This window comes from Desmodus rotundus, chromosome 1 (genome assembly GCF_022682495.2).
Source record: "Desmodus rotundus isolate HL8 chromosome 1, HLdesRot8A.1, whole genome shotgun sequence".
NCBI classification, from domain to species: Eukaryota; Metazoa; Chordata; class Mammalia; order Chiroptera; family Phyllostomidae; genus Desmodus; species Desmodus rotundus.
The window spans coordinates 98790363-98817269 of NC_071387.1; the positions used below are offsets into that span (position 1 = coordinate 98790363).

At 55.0% G+C, this 26907-nt stretch overlaps 1 protein-coding gene across 1 annotated transcript; it reads left to right on the forward strand.

Moving 5' to 3' along the window:
• Positions 1–11167: 11167 nt before the first annotated feature.
• UBE2I (ubiquitin conjugating enzyme E2 I) lies at positions 11168–26293 on the forward strand. Its single transcript, XM_053927797.1, has 7 exons — positions 11168–11324; positions 16607–16682; positions 16877–16960; positions 18163–18235; positions 22793–22902; positions 22995–23074; positions 25661–26293. The coding sequence occupies exons 2-7, from the start codon at positions 16617–16619 to the stop codon at positions 25722–25724; spliced, it is 477 nt and encodes a 158-aa protein (XP_053783772.1). The 5' UTR covers positions 11168–11324; positions 16607–16616; the 3' UTR covers positions 25725–26293.
• The last annotated feature ends 614 nt before the right edge of the window (positions 26294–26907 follow it).

Genomic DNA, 26907 nt, shown 5'->3' on the forward strand with positions numbered 1-26907 from the left:
CTGTTTCACCTCAGTCACCTCCTAAAGCTCCATCGCCAGCACAGTCCCACTGGAGGCACGGGCTTCCTGGAATGGATTCAGGGGCTAATTCCGTCCAGAGCAAATGGTGTGGGGCCCAAGCCCCTGACCATGCACCCTGACCATGCACTCTGATTGACTCCTCTCTGCCTGGGCAGGAGGGTGCCTCTCAAGGGGTGGCAGGGCTAAAATCTGAGGCTCCCCTGAACCTGGGTGTGAGGGCACACCCCGGTGGCTATTGGCCTTGCCAGCTGTGCTCCCCAAACTCTTCTGCTCACACAGTTGCCCCACAAGACTGGCGCATGAAGCCTCGCCAAGGCCTATCCAGACCCAGAAACACAAGGGAGATGGGCACCCAATGCAGCATGCCCCCCCCAGACCCTGCCCAGTCTCCCCATGCCTGCAGTCTAGGCCTCACCCTGGGTGGGCCTCAGGGTGCCCCTCTGTGTGTCCCTGGTCTCGGTTCCTCTTCTATGAGTCACTGACTGCTGGTCTTCTCCAGCCAACCAGCTGTTCAGGTTCGGCCGTCTTTCTAATTGGCTTCTGTGAGAGTTTCATTTATGAAGGTTGCTTACCTCTGGGGTCATTCTTACTGATATTTTTCTCTCCCCATTTGGAAAAAAAAGGTTTTTTCAATTCATTGTGCTTACTGGCCTCATTAGCATTTAAACACAGTCAAATTGCTGGGATTTAAAGACAAAACAACCTAACTCGCTCCCTTCAGAGGCGTCCTCCCTGCGCCTGGTTCTCACAGCCAGCCGGGTCTGGCGCACCGGCTGAGTTAGCAGCCTCTCCCCCGCCCCCCACAGCCCTGCCTTTGCCCACTGTGTGCCGCAGCGGCTCTGCTCCAGGCACCGGCCACCTCCACAGCACCAAAGCTCACGCTCCCCCGCAATCCTTGTGAGCTAGTAACCTGCCACCCCGGCTTGCCCAGAACCGAGGGGTTTCCAGGAGGAGGGATTTCAGGCCATTATTATTATTATTACTGTAAAGGACACCAAATTTGCCATTGTAACCATTTTTAAAGTGAACGGTTCAGTGGCATTTAGTGCATTCCTAATGGTGTACAACCACCGCCTCTGTCAGGTTCCAGAACATTCCGACCCAAAGGAAACCCTGCCCCATGAGCCCTCACTCCCATCCCTCCCCCTGCCCACAGCAACCACCGGTCTGCTTTCTATCACTGTGGGCTTGCCTGTTCTGGACATTTCGTATGAGTGGGATCACACACTACACGGATCCTCTCACTCGGCGTGTTCTCCGGATCCATTCATGCTGTGGCCTGTGTCAGGGACTCCTTCCCTTTTATGGCCAACTAGTGGTCAATTGTGTGGATGGATCGCAGTTTGTTAATTTTGTATCTCTTGATGGACCCATAGATTGTTCTCACTTTGTGGCTGCAAATGGTAATTCCATGAATATTCATTAACACGTTCTAGCAAGAGACCTACAGCCAAGATGGAGGCGTAGGTAATTACACTGTGCCTCCTCACACAACCAAAGGAAGACAACAACCAATTTAAAAACAAAAAATAACCAGAGCTGCCAGAAAACCAAACTGTACGGAAGTCTGACAACCAAGCAATTAAAGAAGAAACATCCATTCAGACTGGTAGGAGGGGCAGAGATGGGCAGCTGGGATGGAGAGGAAGCGCGGCAAGTCGGTGGCTGACAGAGCAGGCGGTCCCACATTTGCATGCGGATAAAAAGGGAGGAACAACTGGGGAGCAAGACAGATCACACAACTCAGGGCTCCAGCGCGAGGAAATAAAGCCTCAAAACCTCTGACTGGAAAAGCCTGCGTGGGTTATGATAGCAGGAGAAACTCCCAGCCTCACAGGACAGTTCATGGGAGAGACCTACAGGGTCCTAGAATGTACACAAGCCCACCCACCCAGGAATCAGCACCAGAAGGACCCAACTTGATTGTGGGTAGCAGGGGAATGACTGAAAGTGGGTGGAGAGCCAAGCAAGCAGCATTGTCCCTCTCAGACCCCTTCCCCACATACAGAGCCACAACCCAGCCAAGTGGGTTGCCTGGCCCTGGCAAATACCTAAGGCTCTTATTTAGGTATTACTATGTAACCACTTACTATGTAACAGCTGTGCCAAGACAAAGAAATGTGGTCCAAATGAAAGAACAGATCGAAATTCCAGAAAAAGAGCTAAGTAACAAGGAGATGGCCAAACTATCAGATGCAGAGTTCAAAACACTGGTAATCAGGATGCTCACAGAAATGGTTAAGTATGGTCACAAAATAGAGGAAGAAGTGAAGGCTATGCAAAGTGAAATAAAGGAAAATGTACAGGGAACCAACAGTGAAGGGAAGGAAACCGGGACTCAAATCAAGGATTTGGAGCAGAAGAAATAAATATTCAACCAGAACAGGATGAAGAAACAAGAATTCAAAAAAATGAGGAGAGGTTTAGGAATCTCTGGGGCAACTTTAAGTGTCCCAACATCCAAATCATAGGGGTGCCAGAAGGAGAAGAGGAAGAGCAAGAAATGGAAAACTTATTTCAAAACATAATGAAAGAGAACTTCCCCAATCTGGCAAAGGAAATAGATTTCCAGGAAGTCCAGGAAGCTCAGAGTCCCAAAGAAGTTGGACCCAAGGAGGCACACACCAAGGAACATCATAATTACATCACCCAAGATTAAAGATAAGGAGAGAATCTTAAAAGCAGCAAGAAAAAGAGACAGTTACCTACAAAGGAGTTCCCATAAGACTGTCAGCTGATTTCTCAAAAGAAACCTTGCAGGCAGGAAGGGGCTGGAAAGAAGTATTTGAAGTCATGAAAGGCAAGGACCTACATCCAAGATAACTCTATCCAGCAAAGCTTTCATTTAGAATGGAAGGACAGATAAAGAGCTTCCCAGATAAGGTCAAGTTAAAGGAGTGCATCATCACCAAGTCCTTATTATACGAAATGTTAAAGGGACTTATCTAAGAAAAAGAAGATCAAAACTATGAACAGTAAAATGACAACAAACTCACAGCTATTAACAACCGAACCTAAAAAAAAAAAACCCTAAGCAAACAGAAACAGAATCACAGAAATGGAGATCACATGGAGGGTTATCAGTGGGGAAGTGGGAGGGGGAGAGAGGGGGAAAGGTACAGAGAATAAGTAGCATAAATGGTAGGTAGAAAATAGACAGGAGGAGGGTAAGAATAGTATAGGAAATGTAGAAGCCAAAGAACTTATATGTACGACCCATGGACATGAACTAAGGAGGGGGGAATGCTCGTGGGACAGGGGTGCAGGGTGGAGGGGAATAAAGGGGAGAAAAAAGTGGGACAACTGAAATAGCATAATCAATTAAATATATATATATATATATATATATATATATATATATATATATATATATATATATATATATATATAAACCCTGTTCTAGTGGGCATTCCTGGTTTCAATTCTTTCGAATCTATGCCCAAGAGTGGGATCGCTGGGCCACACGGGAGGGGACTTTCAATGTCAAAACCGAACTGGGACGGCTTGGCCACTCTACGTGTTGCCTACCCTCCCAGGGCGTCACCCTGCCACTCTGTTCTCCTTGGTGCTGTCCCCGCTTCCCTCCTGCCCCGTGCACTCCTCTGCTGGCTCCTCTGCGGGAGTCACTCGCCACCGCCTGCGAGTGCTGGTGGCCTCAGGCCCACCTGACAGCAGGCCTTCCTGCTGTCTGTGTCACCCCTGCTGGCCGGTCTCCTCCATCCTGGGGCTTCAGACACATGTGCGCAGCACAGACGCCCAGGTCTGCACCTGCCTGGGTTGTCTCAGGGCACCCGGGACCCAGCATGCTCCACACTGGGCTCCCCCTCCCTGGGCTGCACAGGCACGCAGAACCCCGTGGGACCTCCTGCTCCTAGCCACCCAGCCTCAAGGCCAGGTGTCACCCTTGACTTCCCCCGATCTCCCACCTGCCCCCAAGTCTAAGTCCTAGATGTCCCTCCACCCGTCCACCTCTCTCCTCTTCCCTGACCGGCCCACCCAATCTCCCCACCCCCAATTTCATCAAGAGTCAGCTGCTTTCTCTATTGGTCCCGATCTCTCCAAACTGTTGTGCACACTCTGTGATCCAGTAAGACACAAATCCACTCACATCACTAAAACCCTCCCCACCTCCCCCTCCCACAGGATCACATCTAAGGTCCTTGCTGGACTCCCATCCCCATTTTCCGGCCCTGGCCATTCTGAATGGCCCTCCAGCCCCTCCCTCTCTGACTGCACATCCCTTGCCACAGCCCTCCAGAAAACTCCTTCCTGCCCTCCCTGCACCTGCCTCCAGGAGGGCCACCTGACCAGTGTGACAAGCAAGGCCTTTCCTCCACCCCTCTAGTCAAGGGAGTCTCACCGTATGGCAAGCCCCCCCAACCTCGTGGCTCAGCTATCTCCCCACTGGACTGTCAGCTCCGGGTGTGGCAGGAATGGTGTCTCACTCATAATCCCTTGTACCCCAGTTCCAAGCTGGGCACATAGCGTGAACACATGTTGAGTGAGAATCTGTTGTCTCAAAGGGAACAGACAATAAATATGAAGTTGGAGGTCCCTCAGGGGTTTGAACTCATTACCTGGAGAAGGCACATGGGAGGTGAGGCAGCATCACAGCCTGCCAAGTGGGGAGCCAGTGGGCAAGGCCAGGGAAGTAGCTAGCGTGGCTGCGACCCCTGGGAAGGGCCCCGGTGGGCAGGGAAGACAGCGGGGCTGGTCCTGCAGCACAGGAGTTCCTCAGGGCTCTGGGCAGGGCATCCTGCCCCTCCAAGACTGACCCCCTCCTCAGGGACAGGCTGCAGGAACAGACACCGGGGGCCTGAGCATCACTTAGGACCTGCAGCCCAGGATGAGGAAACAGAGCACCAGGAACCCGGGAGGGGCCCATCATGACGACCTTGGAGCATGTTGGTGTTCGCTCCAGGCACCTGGCTCAGAGCGGGGATGTGGAGAACACCTGTCCCCAGGTGTGCCACAGGTGTGTCTCAAGGGTTCAAGCAAGCTGCATTAAATAACATTGAATTAAAGACTGAAGGAGGCATCCTCAGTTCTTGTAAAAATCCTTCTGATTAAAGCAAAGAGCCCTGGCTGGTGTGGCTCAATGGACTGAGCACCAGCCTGAGAACCAAGGGTCGCTGGTTCGATTCCCCATCAGGGCACACACCTGGGTTGTGGGCCAGCTCCCCAGTTGGAGGTGCGGGAGAGGCAAGCCCGCACTGATGTGTCTCTCCCTCACTTTCTCCCTTCCTTCTCCTCTCTCTAAAAATAAATTCAAAAAAATATTTTTTAAATAAAATAAACAAAACAAAGAGAAAAGCTCCACTCTGGACCAAGGAGGTTACTTCAACACCTCTTCAAGTCTTGGCGTCCTCTCCCTCTCCCGCCCCGTCTTTTCACAGGAAAGAACTGGAGAGGCCCAAATGTCGGCAAGGTGACACTACCTGGCTATAGGTGAGCATGGTCCAGTCGGCACTGCTAGTTCTATGGGTGCAAGGAAGGCAGGGGACTGACCCTAGTCAGTTGTGATGGAAAGTCTCCTCTTAACACACGCTTATTCACCTGGACGAGTAAGCCAGGTCACGGTGCTGGGCTGCATGCTGCGGGAAACAGGCGAGGGTCAAGCCTGCCTTGATTGCTACTGCCACGTGGGCCCTGAGGGAGCTTTGCTGCCACCTGACTGCCAAGGCGCGGGGGCCTGGAAATGTTGATGCCACGTTGGAATAGCCCCAGCCAGGTAGGTAGGCTGTTTTCCTGCATTCTTCCGCCTGGCATACTATGAACTCCTTCTCCACCTGGGTGCAGGTGGGAAGGCAGACCCTGCCCCATAAACAGATGGTTATAGCATAAGCTGGGAGGGCTTCCAGGAGTTGGGGATGGGGCTCGGATTTAGATCAAGTGGGTGGGAGCCCCCGGGCTGCAGTTCTGGGAGACGCGAGGGCATGCCTGCTGGTGGAGGGGATGGTGCAGGTAAAGGCCTGGAGGCAGAAAGGCTGCCTGTGGGTGGGAATTGCGGGTCCAGTCAGAGGACTCAGGGTCTTAGCCTCCTCGTTTGAGGCTGAGCTGGCTGCAGTGGGGACTTAACTTGCACAGAGGGGCAAGGATGGGTGCTGGCAGCAGCTCTGGGGTCCTCATAAGGCCTTATTTAGACATGGGGGGCCTGAGTCTGAGGGGAAAGGTTGGACCCGGTTGAGCTGCAGACTCTGGAAACGCCACCATGGGCTTGTGTGCCTTCCTGGCACGAGAACAGGTACCTCCAGGTGTGCCCAGTGCTCGCTTATGCTTGTGTGTGTTCTCTGTTTCAGTAAAAACAAGCAAACCCTCCCCTGGCCCCATGTCCAATGAACAAGGAGAGAACAATGAATGCATGCATGCAATACATGTGCAACTTGGCGGGAAGGGGTCTGCAGAGAAGGCAGGCCACCACCCCACGCATCCTGCTCCACGGCCTTTTCCCTCTGTTTCAGGGGTCTTGGGGGCCAACTGTCAGTACTGGGTTCCTTCTGCACAGTAGTGAGGGGGACATCCCAGCTCCACCAGAAGTCCCTTTATTCCCTACTTTCAATGGAAACATTCAGATATTTCTAGCCCTGGTGGCTCAGCTATTTGCTGGCCAGGTTGGAGCAGAAATGGAGACCCCCTACCCATGGTCCCCACCACCCACCAGCGGCTGGGAGGGACACACAGCAGGTGGTAAGCTACAGCCAGGTTCTGAGTGCTCTTTGGTGACAGTGGTGATCTGGCAGTTGGCAGGGATGGCATCCAATGACCATCTTCCTTTCTCTTTGGGGGCTTGGAGAAGCAATCAAACCCACCGGTCATAGCGCAGGAAGACAGAGCTGGTCCCAGACTTTGCTCCTCCCTCTGTTCAAATGTAGGAACCACGCAGTGGATGGGATTGAGCAAGGCCTGGGCCGCTGACCAGCTTCACACGTGTACAGAATGGGGGTGCATGACACCTTCACGCAACCCCAGCATCCAAGCTTGGGACCACTAGACAGTGTCCAGCACCCTGTGGGGTCAGACCAGGGGCTGAGGAGCCAAGTAGGCACCTGAGGGATGCCCAGCCCTTTGGGGACAGAGGATTCCCTTGGGGAACTTATAAAATCAGCCCCTTAGAAGGGGGGCAGTGGGGCCAGAGTCACAGCCAAGTCACTGCTACATAGGAACATTTTGCGGAAGGCCCAGCCTGGCCAGTCTGGACTGCAGAACAGGAAGACCCTGAGACCCAGAAGAGGGAGAAAAGGCACCATGGCTAGGAATGGAGGGGAGGAAGGCCTCGGGGACAGTGGGCACCAGCCCAGTTTCTCCCCCAGCGCTCCCCTTGCAATCCACATGCACTAGCCCCCCAGAGCTGGAAGATAAGACTCCCCTTCCTTTGAGGATGGTTCCCAAGCTCCAAGAGATGGGTTCAGCCCCTCCCAGGCCCCAGCATTCCTGCCTTCCAGACTTTTCTACACCAACAGCACCATTTGCCATAACCACCAGCAATGCACAAGGCTTCCAATTTCTCCACATCTTCATCATTTTCCATTTTTAAAAAAGAACAACCATCTAATGGGTGAGAGGTAGTATCTGGCAGCCCTGATTTGCATCCCATCATGATCGGGGGCATCAGGCATCTTCCATGTGCTTGTTGGCCGTTTGTGTATCTTCTCTGGAGAAATGTCTATCCAGACGCTTTGCCCATTTTTGAATTGGATTGTTCGTATTTTCGTTTAGTCGAAGGGGTTCTTTATATATTATAGATATTAGCCCCTCATCAGATATATAGCTTGCAAACATTTTCCCCTATTCTGCCTTTTTACTACTGCTAACAGTGTCCTTTGATGCTCAAGTTTTTAATTTTAATGAAGTCCAATCTATCTGGGTTTTTTTTTTTCTTTAGCTGCCTATGCTTTTGGTGCCATAGGCAAGAAATTGTTGCCAAATCTACTGTCATGAAGATTATCTCCCGTTTCCTTCTAAGAGTTTTCTAGTTTGGGCTCTCATGTTCAGGCTGCTGAGTTAGTTTTGTATGTAGTACAGGGTAGGAGTCCAACTTCATTCTTTCACATATGGACCTTCCTCCTTTTTAACCCAGCTCCTGGAGCAGCGGCCCCTGCACACAGAGCTAAGTGCCCACAGCTTGGCCCCCGGCAGGCCCCCAGGAGAGCTGGGGGTCGTTCCTACCCCAGGCAGCTTCCAATCATATTGCCCCTCCCCCTGGGGTGGACACAAGACCTAGCACAATTGGCCAGAATCCTTCTCCCAAGTTTTATATTTACGGATAATGCACAAAGCCCTCAGCCTCTGCAAGCCTGTTTCTCCTCTGTACCCAGGGAGCTGTACCCAGTGAAACCCCCTCTCTCCCTGCTGCATTTTGGGCACACAGAAAAACCCCTAGCACGCTGGAAATGTTATGTGAGGTCTGGTCCCGACTGCCTGTTCCAACCCCACCCCCACGCTACCCTTCCCCACGCTCACTGTGCCCCAGCCACACAGCCTTTCCCTGCTCACCCCACCTCCCGTCCCTTTTACCCATAAGGCTCTTCCCCCACAGCTGGGTGCGGCTCCACACACTTAGCAGCTTTAAACAAGGCACACTTGCGTTCTGTGCAACAGCCCAGGCTTAGTGGGGTCCTCTGCTCAGGGTGTTGAAAGTCTGGGCTTGCATTCTCCAGCCTCATCTGAGGCTCACAGGTTGTGCCGGCATTCAGCTCCTTGCTATTGAAGGCCCAAGGTCCCATCTTTCTTGCTGACTGCCAGCAGGGGGCCATTCTCAGCTCCAGGATGCTGCCCCCTGTCCTCTGCTATGTGGCCCTGTCTACAACACAGAGCGTGCTTCTTCAGGGGCAAAGCCAGTGCTGTATAAATGCTGTGAACCAGTGAATGGATGAACAGGAGGCCATCTCCAAGAACGTGTGTGCCAGCGTGCAAGCTGATCAAAATAGCTCCTGGGCTAAGCATACCAGGTCTGAGGTAGCCTTTTGCCCACGCCCTGCCCTCCTCCCACTCATGTTCCAGCGAAATGCTCCCTCTTCCCTTCACCAGTCCCAACACTCTCCTTCCGGTGTGAGCGTCTTCGAGGCTCACACCACTTTCCACCAGGATGGGAGTTCTCTCTGCTGGCTGCAACTCAGCAACCAGGACCAAGGGGCCACATCTCTACCATCTCCAGATATCCCCTCACCACACAAACATGGAACCAGGACACTGTCCTGAATCTCCTGTTTCAGAACCTTCCATGACTCCCATGGCCCACAGGATCTGGCCCAGGCCCCCACAATCACATGCCACATCTGGTCAGGATCCTCAAACTACACCCCTCGTCACTCCTCCAGGCCACCCCTACCTCTCTGCCCCCTGACTGAGCCCACACGGACCCCTGGTTCTCTGCTCTTTACTCCAGCAATGGCCACCATTTTTTACTGGCTGTGGCTATTTGCTGGGTGCGGTCCCCGTGCAGCCCTGCACAAACCTCCTGGAGTCTAAATGAGAAAGATGGCATTGGACTCATAGGCCCATTTGCCTCTGCATGAAGCTGGTCAAGTCAAGTGCAGCTCAGCAGCCATGTGCTGCGGGGCAGGCCCAACTGGGACAATTGTCACAATGCACAGTTCCAGGACCACTGTGAACCAAAGCGGGGTGCCCAGAGAACAGGTGTCTCAGACAAGCCCCTGATGATTCTGGAACCCCGAAGTTGAGAACCACACACCCCGGGAGGCTGTGTCTCCAGCCCAGGCACACCTTGGGTCACTGTGGGGACCCAGGAGTGGGCAGCCGCTTTGGAGTTCAGAGCCTGGGAGGGATTTGGAATGCTCACGTTTTGTTCAAGGGGGCCGGGCCCTCTGGCTTTTGTCGTTTGGGACCCTGTCAGTACAGCCAGTCCCTCTCTCGGCGCCAGTGCTGACCAGGAGTTACCCTAGGCAAACCTCCCCCCGCAGCCCAGCAGAGCCACCACAAGACCCCCAGCCTCATTTTGCTCCCCCGGAGTAACAGGACGGCTGAGAACACATGGAATTCAGCCAGTGGGTATTTGCTAAGCTCACAGGACCAGATGTGGGCCTTAGGATACCGGACCTGTGGCCCCGCCCCTGGGGAAGTCAATAGTCTCAGCACAGGGCCAAAGAAGAGGCTCAGAGGGGAAGGAAGTAAGGAGGGAGAGAGAAGGGAGATGGAGGGAAGGAAAAGGGGAGGGAACGGAGTGAGTAAATGCAATTAACCTCCGCTGTCCAGTGCCCGCAGCCATGCGGCTGGTCCCGAAGCCCTCCACACCCATTGCTGCCTGATCCCAAAGCGCCCACGGGCGGGCGGAGCGGGCTAACCTTGGAAAGCGCACGCTCCACATCCAGAGCTGGGGGGTTAGGTACCGAATGTGGCCCGGGGCGGGGGCTGGGTGACTAGGGCTGGGGCTGGGGAAGAGCCCCACAGGCAGGTGCGCAGCGAGGTCAAGAAAGGCCGGCGTTCGCTAAAGGGTTAGGGGTGGGCTCCAGACTCTGACTGCAGCAGGGGTCACGGCTGGCCCCTCCCCCGCGCTGGCAGCTCCGGAACCCCTCCCCCTCGGCCGACCCGCGGGTTAGGGAGCGTCCGCACTTCTCCTCCCGTCGGTCAGGCCTGCTTTCAGACGTTTGTATCGATTCAACTCATTGGGTAGATTCGATGTACCCCCCGCCTAGCGCCCCAAGTTGGCCAATTGCAACGGGTTTCACAGGGCTCCGTACTCGGGGGATCGTCACCGTGCTGCGACGCTTCTGGGGATCCTTAGGCCTCGGTGGCCTTTGCCCCCCAACCGTGGGCCTTAACCCTAAGGAGACCAATGGGACCTGTGCCCGCAGAGGTGCCTGCGGAACATCCGGGGAGCCCTTGGAGATCTTGACCTCCGTCTTCCCTCTCTGCTTGCCGGCGTGTCCCCGAGTGGACGCTCGCATCGCAAAGGGGATATTGCAGACGCTCCCTCAGATCGGAAACACGGCTCCTTTAAGGGCACAGGTGTCCAGGACGCCGCCTGACTGGAAAACCGCCCCTGGGTCGGGCTCCCGAGGCAAGCCCGGGTCACGGGCGCGCGGCAGCGGGGCGCGGGCGGCACGCCGCGTGCGGCAGCGAGGGCCGCTCGGGACGCGGGGAGGTGGCGGCGACGCGCGGTATAGGCGCGCGGCGGTCAGCCTCCGCAGGCCCCGCCCTGCACCCCGCCCGCGCCGGGGTCCTCTGAGCGCTCGGGCTGCGCGCGGAGCGGGCTCGGGAGGGAAGTCCCGAGACAAAGGAAGCGCCGCGCCGCCTCCGTCGCCGCTGCCTAGTCCACCTCGCTTGCCGGGCCGCGACCGCCCTAGGTGAGCGCGGGTAGGGGGCGCACAGGGTGCGGCAGCGGGGCGGGGGCCGGGCCTCGGCGGCGCGGGGCCTCCGCCGCCGTCGGGCCGGGCCGGCCGCGCGCTTCTCGACCAGCGATCCCCTGGGCCCCGACCCCCGCCTCTTGCGAGACCCCCGACCCGATCCCGATCTCGCGCTCGGGAACTGCCCTCCTCGGAGCTGTTTACGCTGTGGACTGCAGTCCGACCCTGCTGGCCCCACCTCGACGTCGTCTCGGCCTTGCCCCTTGGGCTCCCGTCGCTTTCCCTTGTGAAAGTGTTGGCGTCCCCTCCGGCGTGCGCTGGCGGTGCGGCCGGGGAGCCGAGGAGGGGTTGACAGGAGCTTCCCTCCACCGAGGGACGTGCGTTTCCGGGGTCACGGGTCCGCACACAAACCTGTGGCGTTCTCCAGACAGCTAGAGAGGCCCAGCAGAGAGAGTAAAAGTCTTGGATTGCAAAATTGCTGGCTCGATTGGGGCGGGGGAGGGGGGTGATGTCTAAAATTCAAAATAAGTCTGAGTTCTCTTGTACCTGTAGAGAGCTCCACTTGCCTTTTGTGGGAACCTGAACATCAGCGCTTCGCCAGAGGGAGAGTTTTCTTTTGTTTTTAAGACTGCGTTGTGTCAATTGAAGGGAGGTTGGAACTGGTATTTTTGTGAGAAGAAAAGGAAGGGAATGATTACATGGGCTTAGGATCATGGCCTGCAGTCGCTCCTAAATCAGTTTTAACTGATGTGGTTTGTGTATCTTGAAAGCGTGCTCACTTAGTTTCTGGGTTTGCAAAGTTACTACTATACTGTGCTTGCTAAGTTGGCTTTTTGTTTCCTTTGAAAGAATACAGCGCTAAATGTTCCTTGCTATTAAGGAATTGTTACCTTTAGGTAGAGTATCCAGTAGACAAGAGAGATGGATACTAGTTTGTCCTGACTTGCCTGTGACCTTTTGAGTGGTTTAGGGGTTAATTCTGCGTGCTGTTGTTTCTTTGTCTGGTGAGTCTTGGGATTGCGAACCTTGCTTCAGAAACAGCCTGGGGCCCAGGGAGGTGTGTCCAGACGGGCTGGGGCAGAGGGTGTCCTGATACAGGGTGCTTGGATTAAGCAAAATGAATGCCTTCCCTCTGAGGGAGTTTGTGTTTGGTGGCAAAAGACCCTCCAGGGCATCTCATCTACTGTTTGTTTGTCCTGGGCAAAACTGTGGGGTCAGAGTACCATCGCCCATTTGTAGATGCAGAAGTTGAGGTTGGGGGAGATGAACAGCTTCCCACACTCACAAAGCCAGTAGAGCTCTGAAGTCTCTGTCAACCAGCAGAGCTGATCTGAGAGGAATGGGTCCAAGTACAGCCTACTGCTGGGGCTGGAGGGGGGGGGTGTCCTGGAGGAAGGTGGAGGGAAGACCTCCCCACATAGCCTGGAGAATCCAGCCTTTGTCCTGCAAGTGGGCTCAGGTAGTTCATGGATATTTTATCTTTACATCTACAGCTCTGCTGCTCAAAAGCATCCAGTACCACTTAGCTGCTCCCGAAGTGCCTTTCTGTTGGGAGGGAGGCAGAGTCTATTTTAAGTGGGATTCTGAATGGGCGCTTCTGTTTTGTAATTAAAATGCTAATAAATTGGCTGCTTTCCCTGGACCCCGAAAGGCCACTAGAAGGAGACCAGGCCACTGAAGACCAGGCATCTGCCTGAGACAGTGCAGGCAAGCACCTGTAGCTCTTTGCCCTGACGGCAGAAAGGATCTTATGGGCGCCTGGTCTGGCCCGTTGGCACCCGAGGATGGGGCTGCAGGAGGTCCTGTCTGACCCCTCATTAACCTGTCATACCTGGGACAACCACACCTAGGAGCTAGGATAGGGCCTCCGCGGGCACCTTTGTTCCATCTTCAGAAGAGGCAGGGTCCTGGCACAGGGTCAGCAGGCAGGCACGCTGCACTTGGGACCACCCTGCTACCCTCTCCTGAGTCCTAGCCTGGGCCAGGCCCAGCCCCTCTGGAGTCCTCTGAGCTTTGTGTCACCCCGCATGGTACCCATGTCTCCTCAGTGTTCTGGAGCTGGCCTGGGGCTTCAGAAACCTGTTTTGATGCCTGCCTAGCTCAGACCCACTAGGGACCTTACACCTCACTTAAACAACCATTCACTGGGCTGCTTGTCTTCAGTTACTGAACTTCTGCGTTAGTTAATTCAGCAGAGGCGTCCTACCAGCCTGTGCCCTCTACTTTGCCCTGGCTAGGCAGGAGGGACCTGCCCTCTGGGGGCCCTGTTGGTGGGGGAGGGCAGTGGGCGGGGGCAGTACACTGGAAGCTAACGTGTGCCGTGCCCTCAAGCCTGGAAGTGGGGTCGGTAGGGCATTGCCGCTGGGATGGGGATAGCATCGGATCTTGCCATTTAGAACTACTGAAGGGTGTGAGAAACTTAGAAATTAAGAATTTTCAGACATTGGGGCCCCCACCCCAGCCTCCTAGCCAGCCATCACCGTCACTGCCCACTTCAAGCTGAAGCTGGCTGGTGTGCTTCTCTGTCCCGCACCCCTGTGGGCTCTCCCTTCCCTCGTGCAAGCCCGCCCTTTCCACGCCTCTGGCCCACAGGCCCTCCTGTTTCTGAGCTGGAACAATATCCTGCCAGATTGCTGCAGGCTGTGCTCCATGGCCACCTGGCCACTATTTAAAAACAGGTGCTCCTCCCCATAATCCTGCTTTGCATCTCCTGGCACCTAGCGCTTCCCAGGACAGGGCTTCCTCACCTGTGAGCCCCCCAGGGCAGTGTCCTGGCAGGCCCTCTGTGAGCGCCTCAGTGGTCTGGTCAGACACCCCCGGGAAAGGAACGGGCAGGCCAGAGCTCTGGGCTTTGTGGTGGTGACGAGAAGTTCTGTTGGGTCCAAGTCTGGTGTTAATCTACTTTGGACTTAATCTTGAGGTTGGAAAAGGTTGAAAGGTGCGGTGTGGCGTCCAGGGTGCTGGGGCTAGGGACCCCAGCCAGAATGGATACATCTGTTACCTGTCTCCCTGACAGCGTGCTTCTTGACTGGAGAGCTTTGAGTTGATCCTCCCTCTCTTTTTAAGATGTTACTTATTTTTAGGGAGGGAGGAAGAGAGGGAGAGAAACATCAAGCAGTTCGTGACCTCCTGTATGTGCCCCACCTGGGGGCCAAACCCGCAACCCAGGCATGTGCCCTGGCCAGCAATTGAACCAGCAGCCTTTTTCTTTGTGGGATGATGCCCAACCAGCTGGGGCACACCGGTTAGGCCTCACCCTCACTTTTCTTGTAATAACATAAGCACACCTGGTTTTTGAAAACGTATGACACCCAGTAGGTCTGGTGGTTTACAGCATCTCGCCCAGGGTCCTGAGACCTGGACTCCTGGGTGGCGCTGAGTGCCACTGTGTTTCTGCAGTGGCAGTCCCAAACCCCGCCTTCTTCTGTGCCTACTCTTTGGGAAAACGGTTGTCGGGAGCACTGCAACCCACCCAGAGTTCCTGACTCCGTGAGGTGGGGGGCCTGGGAATGTGTATTTGATGTCTGCTGTCAACCTGTTGGCCTGGCCTAACCCCTCCTGCACAAATAGCATGAGCCCAAGGGGACGGGGCAGGGCAGCCAAGTGGTGGGGTGCTGGGATGAAGGGTGCGATTTGGGTGGCTGAGGCGGTTGTGGGTCAGCTGGAGCTGAGATGGGGTGGGGAGGTTGAGGTACTATTTGCAGGGCTCGTGAGTGCTGCAGCGGGAGGGAAAGTAGCTCTCCCACCCACCCACGGGGCTTCTGAGGGAGTCGGAAGACCACCTGAGTTTAGGTTGAGTCTCCGCCCTTAGCAGGCACGATACTCTGGCTCTTCCTTCCCGTCTCTGGTGCAGGCCTGGTGGCGGCTGGGGCAGCGGGGAGACTGGGCTGGGAAACACAGCTGCTGTGAAGTGTCGTCCTTGCTGGAAGTGTGCTTTGCTGGGCACGGTTGAGACCCTGTTGTAGTAGCGGACACCGCACGTTGTACTCTGGAACTTGAGGCGCTGGACCTTTTCCCCACAGAGGCAGGGAGGAGACCTGTCCGCTGGCTTCAGCATAACCCTGAAGTCTTAGGGAAGCTGCCGGTCACCATTTGTCTTGTTAAAGTCCTGTTTGTGGTCTCTTCAGTGTTTCCGTGGACTTTAAAGACCAGCAAACACATTTAAGGTCAAATTCGCCAGCAGGTTTTGTGACCATGTCGCCTCTGCATCTGCTTTCTCGTGGGAAGCTGGAGCTGGGGTTACAGTGCAGCACCCGCAGTTTGGTCTAGTGTGCCAGGCACCTGCGGATGCGGCTCTACCTGAGGGCTCTAGGCTACTCGTTCGAACAGCTCAGGGCTAGTGTTCCTGGCCTGCCGAGGTCTTCCTGCCCCTGCCTGGTGTTCCTGGGGAGTTCTTGGGCCCTGCTCGCCTGCTCCCCTTTTATTGACTTTTCCAGAGTAAATGGGAAATAGGCCTTGACCTCTTGGTCTTCATGGAGTGCCAGGGTGGGGCTGTAGGAAGAGGAGGAGGAACCTGGGATCCTGGTAGCAAGTGGGTCTTTTGGGGGCCGGGGCCAGGTGTCCTGTCTCTGCACTCGTCCACAATGCAGTTGAGCGGCCCTTCGCCCCGGGGCACTTTCCCACTTGGTTGCCTTTGACGGTCATCATCTTGGTTAGGCCAGAATCTGAATTCAGAGCCCTGATTCTAAGCTGGGGGTCTGACAGCGCCCCCACATTCCTGCACCGTTAAAGGGAAGCAGTGCATCCCTGCCCTCCCCAGGTCTCAGGCTGGTGCTCTGGATGTCCCCACCTTGTCCTGCCTTTTCCATGTAGTTTGAGGGAGGACAGGATCCCTCCAGCCTGCTGCTGGGTGTGACTGAAGGGGCCAGGGCGGGGGCTTGGTGTCCACTAGCGCACGGCATCCCTCCCTATGCAGCACCTACAGCGCTGTGGCCTGGCTCTGCCTCTTCACCTCTCTGGACCTCTGTGTCACCACGAAATGGAGTCTGAGGGGTGTGCCACAGAGTCCGGGGGCTAGGCCCTTGGCAGGGAAGGGGCCTGCATGGAGGAGTCTGGGAGATCCAGGGGTCTTCCCTGGTGACCTGCCTGTGGGAGAAGGCTGGGGTCTCCCAAGGGGGTCTGATATCTGTACAGGGCAGCTTTCTAAGAGCAAGCGAGGGCCCATTGAGACCCTCAGTTTACCTGCTTCTTGGAACCAAGTCTGCTCACTGGGCAGGTGTGAGAAGGAAGGGCCAGAAGGAGCCGAGTTTTCCTCCTGATTGCATCTCTGCTGTCTCTTTCAGGACTTTGAATATGTCGGGGATCGCCCTCAGCAGACTTGCCCAGGAGAGGAAAGCTTGGAGGAAAGACCACCCGTTTGTAAGGAAAGCTTTATTTCTTCCCATAGCATGGTGGGTAGTCTCCTGGTGGTGACACTGCCCAGGCCCTACGGACAGACAGGGCCCTGTTACAAGCCCTGTGCCGCCAGGTGGTGGGAGGCACCGAGCTGCCCCTTCGAGCAGCGGGCGGGGGCTCCCACAGCACTGATGTGCTTGTGTGTGCTTTCCCCTCAGGGCTTTGTGGCTGTCCCAACAAAAAACCCCGACGGCACGATGAACCTCATGAACTGGGAGTGCGCCATTCCGGGAAAGAAAGGGGTAAGGAGCGCTCCTGCGAGGGGCAGGCTGCTGGGGGCGCTCCAGCCCTTCAGAAGGGCTTAGGATCAAGTGTGCATGACATGTGACGATCACACAGGCCAGGGGACATGAGGTGGTGGGACGAGGTTGCGGCAGCATGTGATACCACCCCTCCCCAGACAGTTTTCATTCTGAAAGAAAGCACTGGGCCGCAGCAGGGGTTATGGGCCCAGACCCTGCTGCGTCTTCAGGAGCAGAGGGAGTCTAGGAGACAGGGTGGAGAAGGGGCCAGAGGTGCCACGAGAGCCTTCGTTTTTGTCCATCTGGGTGTGCCACAGCCAGAGCAGCCTGGACACGGCAGTGCTGCTCCTGGGAGTCTTGAGTCTGGGATGGTGGCAAATCCCTGATGCACGGACCAGGTGCTGACCGCCTGTGATGGCCGAATGGGGCCCCACGTGTCCTTCACACACAGCCGCAGTCCTCCCAACGGAGGGCCGCCTTGGCTCCCCTGAGTGGGCTGGGCCTGTTAGAACCGGTTCATTTGAGGCATTAGGGACTGAGGGTCTCCAATAACCCAGTGTACTGCTCTTCCCGGGGACTTCTAGGGAAGGAGACCCCTGAGGTGTTTGGGTTGTGTTGAGACCTCTCACCTCCACTTCCTCCCACCCATGGCCTCTCGTGAGAATCTACTATGCTCAGCCTTAGCGCCTCCTGATGACCCCCCTTCCCCTGAACTGAGCTGGCAGGATTAAGACTTTGTCCACAAAATGATGCGGTCTGGGTTTGCCCTGTGTCTGAGACTGGAGGGCCCGGCGTGCATCTCAGCCTCCACAGAGGCCCTCATCTTTGGGTGAGGCCAGTGGGTTGTAGCTGCCTCCTTCCCGGTCGGGAAGGAATGTTGGACTAGGGAACTGGGAGGCTGGGAGGGGATCCACACTTGAGCTCCCTTAAGTCCTCGCTGCAGCCACTCAGGTACAGACCCTGACCCTGTCCTGGGGTTAGAGGGGCAGCTGCCATGAGCCACCTGTCTGCTCCTCTCCAGGGAGGGTTCTTTCCCACTGGCCCTCAGAACACATGGAGGTCCCGCCAGTCCTGTTGTGGCGACAGTGGGTGGGTCGCTGGGGCCCAAGGGGGGGCTGTGTAGCAGCAGCACACCCCTCCTCCTCCTGGGCTCCTGCAGCAGAAAGTGGCACACCCCTAATCACAGCTTCACTTTCCAACAGACCCCTTGGGAAGGAGGCTTGTTTAAACTACGGATGCTTTTCAAAGATGACTATCCATCCTCACCTCCAAAATGTAAGTACAATGGAGTCCTCAAAGGTTGGTTTTGACCAGGCTCCAGCAGAGATCTGAGTCCCCTTCAGAGAGCCTGACCTCCAGGGGTGTCGGCTGCTCACACACTGCTCTTCTGCTCCGGGCAGCCTGGCTCTCTGAGCCCTGTGGCTGTGGTTATGTCACACCCATCTCTGCGCTTCACTGGATCTGATTGTTTCTAGCCCCGGGGGGGTGGGGGGGGTACCTAACAGGCCAAGTCTCCTGTCCCAGCTCCATGACTGGGAAGCTCCTCAGTCCTAGAGGGGAGGATCAGAAGATCAAGGTGAAGCTCCCCAGCCCTTAGTGCCTGTCAGGGACGAAGCCACCACGTACCAGTTCTGGGCAGGGACAGACATGCGGAAGGACCACCATTCAGAGAACCTCATCCCCAGAGGGCTTTGTTTGCCCTGACCTGTTGTCTGTCAGAGTTTCACAGCCGGCTCTTGCCTGCATCTGCAGCCTGGACGGGTAGCACAGCGAAGCCTCCAGCAAAGGAGGCGGGAAGGAGAGGCCAACTGCGTGTAAACCAGTCCTACAGCAACACCGTCCTGATGCAGCTTAGCAAAACTCAGGCAGGGAGGGGGCACCCGATCTCTCCCGTTTGGCAGCTGGAAGCCAAGAAACACTATCCACGTCTGGTTAATTAAATGAGTCGGCGTGGGCCCCAGAGTGTGGGAAGGTCCCGGCACGTGGGAGGGCAAGACTGTGTGACCGCCAACTCTTGTGGCCAGCGATCTGAGAGGTAGAAGTGTGTTTTCCGTTACAGTGATACCCACCAGAGGAACTACTTAAATTATCGAGTCACAGTGTTACCCTTGGGGTGGAGACATTTCATTGGTGTGGTGCTTTGCTGTTTGGTTTTTTGTCCTGTTTTTGTTTTGCCATGTGCAGTTACTACTTTAAATAAGAAGTGAGATAAACTGTAGTTGCTTTCATCACTTCCCTTTAACATTGTATTGGAATTCCAAGCAAATGTAGCAAGGCAGGAAAAGGAAATCCCAGCAGAGATGAGAAAGGACGGTGTAGATCATACACCATCTTTCTCTAAGTTTATTAAGATTGCCGAATAAAAGGTTAATACGAGGGGAGTGACTTCCCCCGCAAAAAAATGTAATTATCCTCCGGAGGGTGGGCCCCTTACTGTAGTACAGGCTCCCTTGGCTAGGTGAGTGTTCTAGGTACCCATCTGAATCAGTGTGCCAGCTGGCGTTGTTGTGAGAGGCTGCGTTCAGCTTCAGTGAATGGTTTTGAAGACTGTTTCAGCGCATTTGTCCATTTCATGATGGGTGATTTATAAGCACATCTGGCCACACCACACTGAGCGTTTAAAAGTTTCTGACCAAGGCATGAGCCCTGTGCCCCTCCCTCTTTGTTTACCTGATTTTGCTTCAATCACCTTTTTGTTTGTTTGTTCCCCAAACAAAAAAAAGCCCTCAAAAGAAAACATTTTGCTGATGAGGAAGAGGTGAAACAAAAAAACGGCAGAAGCACTAAAAGGCATCAAAATCAATGAGTTGAAAAACTGTTCTGAGCAGTGGGAAAAAGTCTCAGTAGGTGTATTGCATCACATGGGGAGTACTTTGAAGGTGACTGAAGTTTAAACGTACGAATAAAAACAATTTTTTAGAAATAATTTCTGGGGGTTTTTTGGGTCCCTACTCATATATAAAAACCCATTTTCATACAGTTGTAAGAAATAAAAGTTTTAAAACTATACTCTTTATAATAGTATCAGGTGCCTTGGAATAAATCCCAATAAAAGATGTTTAAGACCTCTGTACTAAAAACTGAAACCTTTCTGAGGGAATGAAGGATGGCCTGAATGACTGGCTGGCTGGGCTGTGTTTGTGGATCGGGACACACTTAGAGAAATGTCAGTTCTCTCCAAGCTGATCTGCGGATTCAGCGTAATTGCAGTCAGGAGCCAAGCACGTTTCTAAAATGTAGGAAATGCAGAGTGCTGAGAATTGCCGTGGCCCTCGGGGTCTTAGAAAGGGAGGATGGTGAGGCCCGGGTTGCGACTCATTGAGTAAGAAGTACCCAAACCCGTTAGCAGGATGGCCAAGACGTGAACCAGATTGAGACCTGCTGCAGGGACACAGTAATCAAGACACGGAGCGAAGAGGCCAGACAAACCAGGGGTACAGAGGCATGGTTTATGACAGAGGTGACGCTGTAGTTCATGGGGGAGGATGGCCTTCTGATGCGTGGACTGGGGCAACCAAGCGTCCCAGTGGAAGAACAGAATTCAGTCTCCCTCCTGCCATAGCGGAGGCCTTCCAGATGGATTGTGATGGCCGGTGGGAAGGTGAGTGGGACAGTACAGCTTTTAGAGGAAGACAGGAGGGTGTCTTCATGACTTGGGTAGGCAAAGCTTGCTTAACCAGAGTAGCATGAAAAATGCTTTTTCCCAGAGGGGAAAAACAATCAGTTGGACTACACTGAAGTTAAGGCCATCTTGTCACCAAAAGACACCATTGAGAGTGAAGAGGTAAGATGATGCACATACATCAGTACTTATCCTGAATATGTCAAGAGCATCTACGAATCAATAAGAAAAAGGCAAACCACCATTTGGTGGAATAGGCCCTTTGCAAAAAAAAAAGTTCTCCACCTGGCCAGTTGGCATAGAAGAGATGCCTAACTTTACTGGAGAATTACAACTTACAACCACAGAGAGGACAGACAGACAACAGAGGCAGGAGAGGCTGCGGAGCAGCCGCTGCCCTCAGGTGCACACTGGAGAAAAAGTAAGTTTGAACATTTCCTTGGGAAAGCTGTTTGCTATGTCTACTAAAGCTAAACTCACCCCTGCCTGAGAACCCAGCTGTTCACTGAAGTGAACATTCAATAGAGGTGCATACATGTGTTCACCAAAAGGCATGGACAGGCGTGTTTATGACAGCCCTGTGTGTAAGAGCCAAAAGCGGGAGGCAACCCAAGTGTGTTCACAATAAAATGGGTAAGTGAGAGCAGAAGCAAGAGCGAAGAAGGTACAAGCACAGGGCATGAACGAATCTCCCAAATGTACTGTCCGGCGGACGCAGCCAGACACAGTAGTTTGTGCTGGAGGCCTTTTATGAAGGTCGATGACAGGCCGTGCGGTAGGTGGTGTGCGAAGTCGGGAGTGACTTCGTGTGGAAGAAAGACAGACCAGAAGGGGGGCTGGAGATATGTTGGTATTTGTCATTGGTGCACTTTTCTAAGAAACAAGATTAAATTAAAGTTAGGAACTTGTGTTCATAAAACCGTACAGTTAAAAGAGCAAAAAGGCAAACTTGGAGTGGGAGGAGATACTTGCAAGACATGTAGTTGACAAAAGGCTTCTGTCCAGAACATGTAAAGAGCTCCTACAAGTCAGCAAGACAACCCCGACAGAAAAATGTGCAAGACCCTTGAGCAGGAACTTCTCCAAAGAAGTGGCCAGTTCATCCCCATGAATGAAAGGTGGTCACTAGGGAAATGCAGCTTAGAGCCCTGAGAAGCAACCACGATTCATTTAACAGCAGCTGCAGTCCAGAGCTGATGCACCAGGTGTTGATAAAGCTAGGGAGCAGTGAGGTGTTAGTGGGTAGGGCCCCTTTGGAAACGGGCAGTGTCTGTTCTACTCAGCACAGACACCCTGTGACCCAGCATTCCCACGGGTGTGCGCACCGAATTCACTTCCAAGAACAATCACAGCTCTATTCGAATTCGCTCCGGTGCGCGCCTGTGGTGCGGTGGGCAAGTCGTGGGGCGGCCAGGCTTGGTGGGTGTTGTGCAGGAGTGAGTAAGGGCCTCAACCTGTGAGGACATAGGCCCACGCGTGCCGAGTGGGTCCGAGTGCCGGCAGCTCAAGACATCTTCCTTTGGGGGTTGCAGTTTGGGTTAGTGGGGCAATTGGGGTGGTTGCTGTATGAAGGAGTTTTCCAGGAAGCTGTTGGTAGATACATTCATTTTTTGGTAATTCGTCACACTGTACCAGGTTGTACTTTTGTAGGTAAATTCATGTTTAAAAAACGGAGAAAGTACCCAGGAGAAAAGATAAACGATACGCTAGAATGTCAGCCGTGGTTAGTGATCCCTGAGTGGGGCTCCTGGTAGCTTTTTTTCCTGCTCTTTTACATTTTCAGATTTTTTACATGTATTGACTTTTTCTAAAAAGAAAATAAACTTTTTTTAAAGAAAAAAATATGGGGTCCTAAAAGCCTCTGTTTTTTGAAGCAAAATGAACTGCTTTGAAGGTGGCCAGCTCATGTGGAAGGACCTTAGCTGCTTCCCCACGAGCCTTTCCCCCTGCTGCAGCAGCCCCTTCCCGTCTTCCCGGGTCTGGACTGGCTGGGGGGGGGGGGGACGGGCTCTGCCTCTGAAGGCACCCTTGCTCCTCTCCTACCTCCTCCCACCTTGTGGCCAGTTTTTTGTAAACAGGTCTTTGGGAAATGCCTAATGACCAGTAAGGCGTCTCAGTACAGGGGACACGGGGATGTCAGTCATCAGGACAGGACATGACTCTAGGACAACTGCCACCAGAACACGTTTCCTTTCTTCCGTGTGGCCCAGGCAAATTTGAACCGCCGTTGTTTCACCCGAATGTGTACCCGTCCGGCACCGTGTGCCTGTCCATCCTAGAGGAAGACAAGGACTGGAGGCCAGCCATCACAATTAAGCAGGTACGCGGCACGGTGGCTTCACCCTGCTCTTCCCTCAGGACCAGGGTTTGCCTTTCGCACTGCTGACCTTGCCTTGTTTCTCTCTCACACAGATCTTGTTAGGAATACAGGAACTTCTAAATGAACCAAATATCCAAGATCCAGCCCAAGCAGAGGCCTACACAATTTACTGGTTAGTAACTATCTGCCTGCACTTGCGCCCTCGTCGGCCTGTACGGCCTTCCCTGGAAGTCCGGTGCGGGCTGCCGGTAGGAAGCTGTGAGTGGGTGGGCAGTCCTGATGCTCCTGCCAGCCTAGACCCAAGCTCACGTGGTAGTAGTGGGGGTCAGTGCCACAGAGAGGAGACTGCGGTGGCCGTGGGGGCATCTGGGGAGGGGCTGCATCTGCAGAGGGCCTGTGGCGGCAAGAATGGCAGCAGGGGCTGGTGCGGCCAGAGCAGTGCTGGCGGGGCGGGGCGCGGCGGGAGGCAGCCAGGTAACGGGGGCTCCTGGTGACCGCTTTGCCCCTGGTGGGCTATGACCAGGCCAGCCCTGTGCTTCTGGGAGCCCAGTCCAGCTCAGAGGGAAGGGCGTGGACCCTGGAGGAAGAGACCCAGACCTCTCCCCTCTCCCCTTTGGGCCCAGCCTGGGTGTGGCAACTCCAAAGCACATGCAGCACTAGGGAAGTGTCTTTCTTGAGTTGCTTTTGGTCCCCCAGCTGCTGTGACATCCCCAGCTGGGTGCTGTTGGAGGACAGCTTGTGTGACTTGGTGTGGGTGATGGAGCTAACCCTGGCATGTGGGGCTGGTTGGGTGGACAGTGAGGAGGACCCTTACCTTCCTGGCCGATCTGGACACGGTGTTGTTAATCTGGGCTGGGGGCTCTGGCCCCTACTGCTCCCTCCACCTTCCCACATTCAGATACCTGGGGCCCAAGGGGCTGATCCACAGGGAGAGGCCAGGCAGGGACTTGTTCCTTCCAAGGGGGCGTTTCTGGAATTGCCACAAGTCATAGGTAGGCCTCTGAGCAACAGAGGTCTCAGACAGGTGGTCTGAGTCATGTAAGAGAAGCACCCCATTGCAAGAGATGCATTTTCCCCCCAAAATGGCTTCCAGTTCCTGGGTCCAACCCGGTTGTTGGCCAGGGGTGCCCCCTGGTGGCAGAGAGTGGCATGACGCTACTGGGCAGGGGCTGAGGTCCACTTGCTCCCAACCCAAGGGGTTGCTGGGATTCCAGCAGCTTAGCCTGAGTTTACTCGCAGCTCTGGGAGATGAGTCCTCGTACCTGGACCCTTGAGCTGAATGCTTAGTTTTTACCATGACTTCTGTTTGCATCACGCCCTGTCAGCCTGCGCCTCTTTATAAATGGGGCCACTTGGGGCCTTGCTGTCGGAGCCGAACCACTGCGATAGGTAGGCCACGTGGCCTACAGAGCCAGAGTGTCGTCTTGCTGTTTCTAGAGAGCTCTCCAATCCGGGAGTGTGCTGCGGGGGGTGCGATGCCTTGGGTGAGTCATGTCTGTTGTGCCTGTGGCCCACAGCGCCACCTGCCCTGGCGCTCCCCGTGAAGTTGCAGGGCTGTGGTGTTCGCAGCTGTGTGCGCGAGTGTGCTCCTGGTTGTATACTCCGGGCTCCTTCCGTGCCAGACAGCGCCATACACTGCTCCACGGGAGTGAGATGTTATTTCTCCAGTCAGCAACTAGTTTACCAGAACCTTTCTTTTCAGGTCTCTCTTCTCGTGCTTTTGGGAGGGCGTGTCCTACACTAGCGGCTGCTCTCTAGGACAGCCAGCCTGTGCCTGGCTTCGCTTGGTAAATGGCAGGGCTCGACTAGGCTGCCCCTGCTGTCGCTTCCAGCTCCTTCCAGGGTTCACCTAGTTAGCCGCCTCCCCCCTGGGGATCTGGGCCCTTGGCCAGGGTGACAGCACAGCCTAGCTGTAGAAGCTTGTCCCCTGGCCTTCATTCTTGCACCCCGGCTGGGCATGGTGCTGACACTGGCCCCCCAGGACGGGTGGGCACCGTGGTGCCATGCCAGCCCGGGGCCGGCTCTGGCAGGTCTCCACCGCCCCTGGTGCTGGCATTGCAGTCTTTCTCCAGAGAGGCCAGTGAGGTCGGCCTGGGGTGCCAGAGTCTGCTGAGGGAAATTCTTGTGGTGGCCCCTCTGTCCCTTGACCCTGGGGCCTGCATGTGGGCCAGGGCCAGTGCTCTGAGAGGCCACGCTTGTTGAGAGCACAGCTTTGGAGGAACCCCGACACACTTACCGGGGTATGAGTGCCCCCAAGCGCACGCACTGTGCCTGCGCTCCAGGGAGGCCCTGACCAGCCCATGGGGTGTTTGACAGCTGTGGCTGTGTGTCAGCAGCCCTGTTCATAAACATCATCGTGTACCCGCGGACCTCAAGGTCACATTGATCCCCGGTACAACTGGTCTTTCCTCTCTGATGGCAAGTTTGCTGCCCTCCCGCCCTGCCTCCCACCCTGGCCTGGGCAGTGCCTGCCGGTCCCTTTTCCTTGGCAGCACACCTCACGCTGGAGTCCCAGTTGAGGTCCCCCCAGCCCACCAGAAAGTTCCCCCCACACACACCCTCCCACTCAGGACTGAGAGTCCCCCGGAAAGCCCACCAGATGTCTGTCTGTTCTCCGAGACTAGGTGAGCAATCCACGTTTTCTCTCCGAAATGACTCGTGCTGTTCAAACGGGAGAGAGGAAACTGCCGGTCGCTGGTTGGACTTGCGCACTGCTGGCCCAGGCCGCTCTAACGTCTCTCTCTCTTGACCTCCTCAGCCAAAACAGAGTGGAATATGAGAAAAGGGTTCGAGCACAAGCCAAGAAGTTTGCACCCTCATAAGCAGCGACCTGCGGCAACATCGAAAGGAAGGGATTGGTTTGGCAAGAACTTGTTTACAACGCTCGCAGACCTAGCATTGCTCTACACGATTACTAGTCACCTGGGGGAGGCAGGCGGGCGCCATTTCCATTTCCGCCGCTGGCACACAGTTCCCACTCGCTGAATTGCCCAGTTTTTCATACAGGGTCTCTTCCTTCAGTCTTTTGTATTTTTGATTGTTATGTAAAACTTGCTTTTATTTTAATATTGATGTCAGTATTTCAACTGCTGTAAAATTACAAACTTTTATACTTCTACGAGTCCCTGAGGAGCTAGTTCCCTTTGCCCGTGGGCGCAGGCATGCTTCCCACTTCAGAGCTACGCGTAGCCTCCAGCTGGCTGAACGAAAAAGAACCCGGCCCGTCCCCGCCCTCGCGCCTCCGTGCTTCTCTCCGCAGAACCCGGGTTGTGTTGCTGTGAGCCTCAGATGCAGTCGGCCAGCCTCTTGTTTCCGCATCACTTCCTTTGTGTTTATATGGCGTTCTGTCTGTGTTGCTGTTTAGAGTAAATAAACTGTTTATATAAAGGTTTTTGTTGCATTATCGTCATTAAAAGTATGAGGAGGCAGCCTTGGGGTGTGTGCCCCCCACACACACACACACACAGCTGTAGGCCCCGCAGAGCACTGGCCTCTGCCCAGCACGTCTTGCTGCCCGTGCCTGGGTCCCGCGGGGCACTTGGCCGGGCCCTTTGTAAATAGCGCTGTGTGTAGCCGGTGTGCCCGCAGGGTTCTGTGCGCCCCTCCTGGGTCTTCGGGCTGTGCGGCGCTAGAGTTAGGGCTCGTCAAGTTGAAACTGGTGTCAAGACCCGTCGTATGTGCGTGCCGCCCTAGCCGTCAGGAGGAGGAGGAGGAGGAGATGCCCAGAGCCAGGCCAGGGCAGAGCCCGAGTGAGAGCCACTCTAAATCACTCGCCCTCCTCGGGCCGGTGCAGGGTGGCCGGGCCACAGCATGTGACCTTCTCGCATCTGGCACTGCCCTCGGGCCTCTGGGTGTAGCATCCGACCCCCGTGCTCACCCCTCAGCCCCCACCCCTGGATGCAGGCAGTCTCAGGCACCGGGACACCCCTGGAGGGCAGCTCTGAGGGCCACTGTCACGTACTCCTGTCTCCTGGAGCGGTCTGAACCCGGTCACCCGAGGAAGCT

Excerpts from the sequence above, each read along its gene's own strand:
- UBE2I (XM_053927797.1), top strand. The coding sequence starts at position 16,617 with ATGTCGGGGATCGCCCTCAGCAGACTTGCCCAGGAGAGGAAAGCTTGG. Across the intron at positions 16,683-16,876 it reads GGAGGAAAGACCACCCGTTT|GGCTTTGTGGCTGTCCCAAC; the intron begins GTAAGGAAAGCT and ends CTTTCCCCTCAG. Across the intron at positions 22,903-22,994 it reads CAGCCATCACAATTAAGCAG|ATCTTGTTAGGAATACAGGA; the intron begins GTACGCGGCACG and ends TCTCTCACACAG.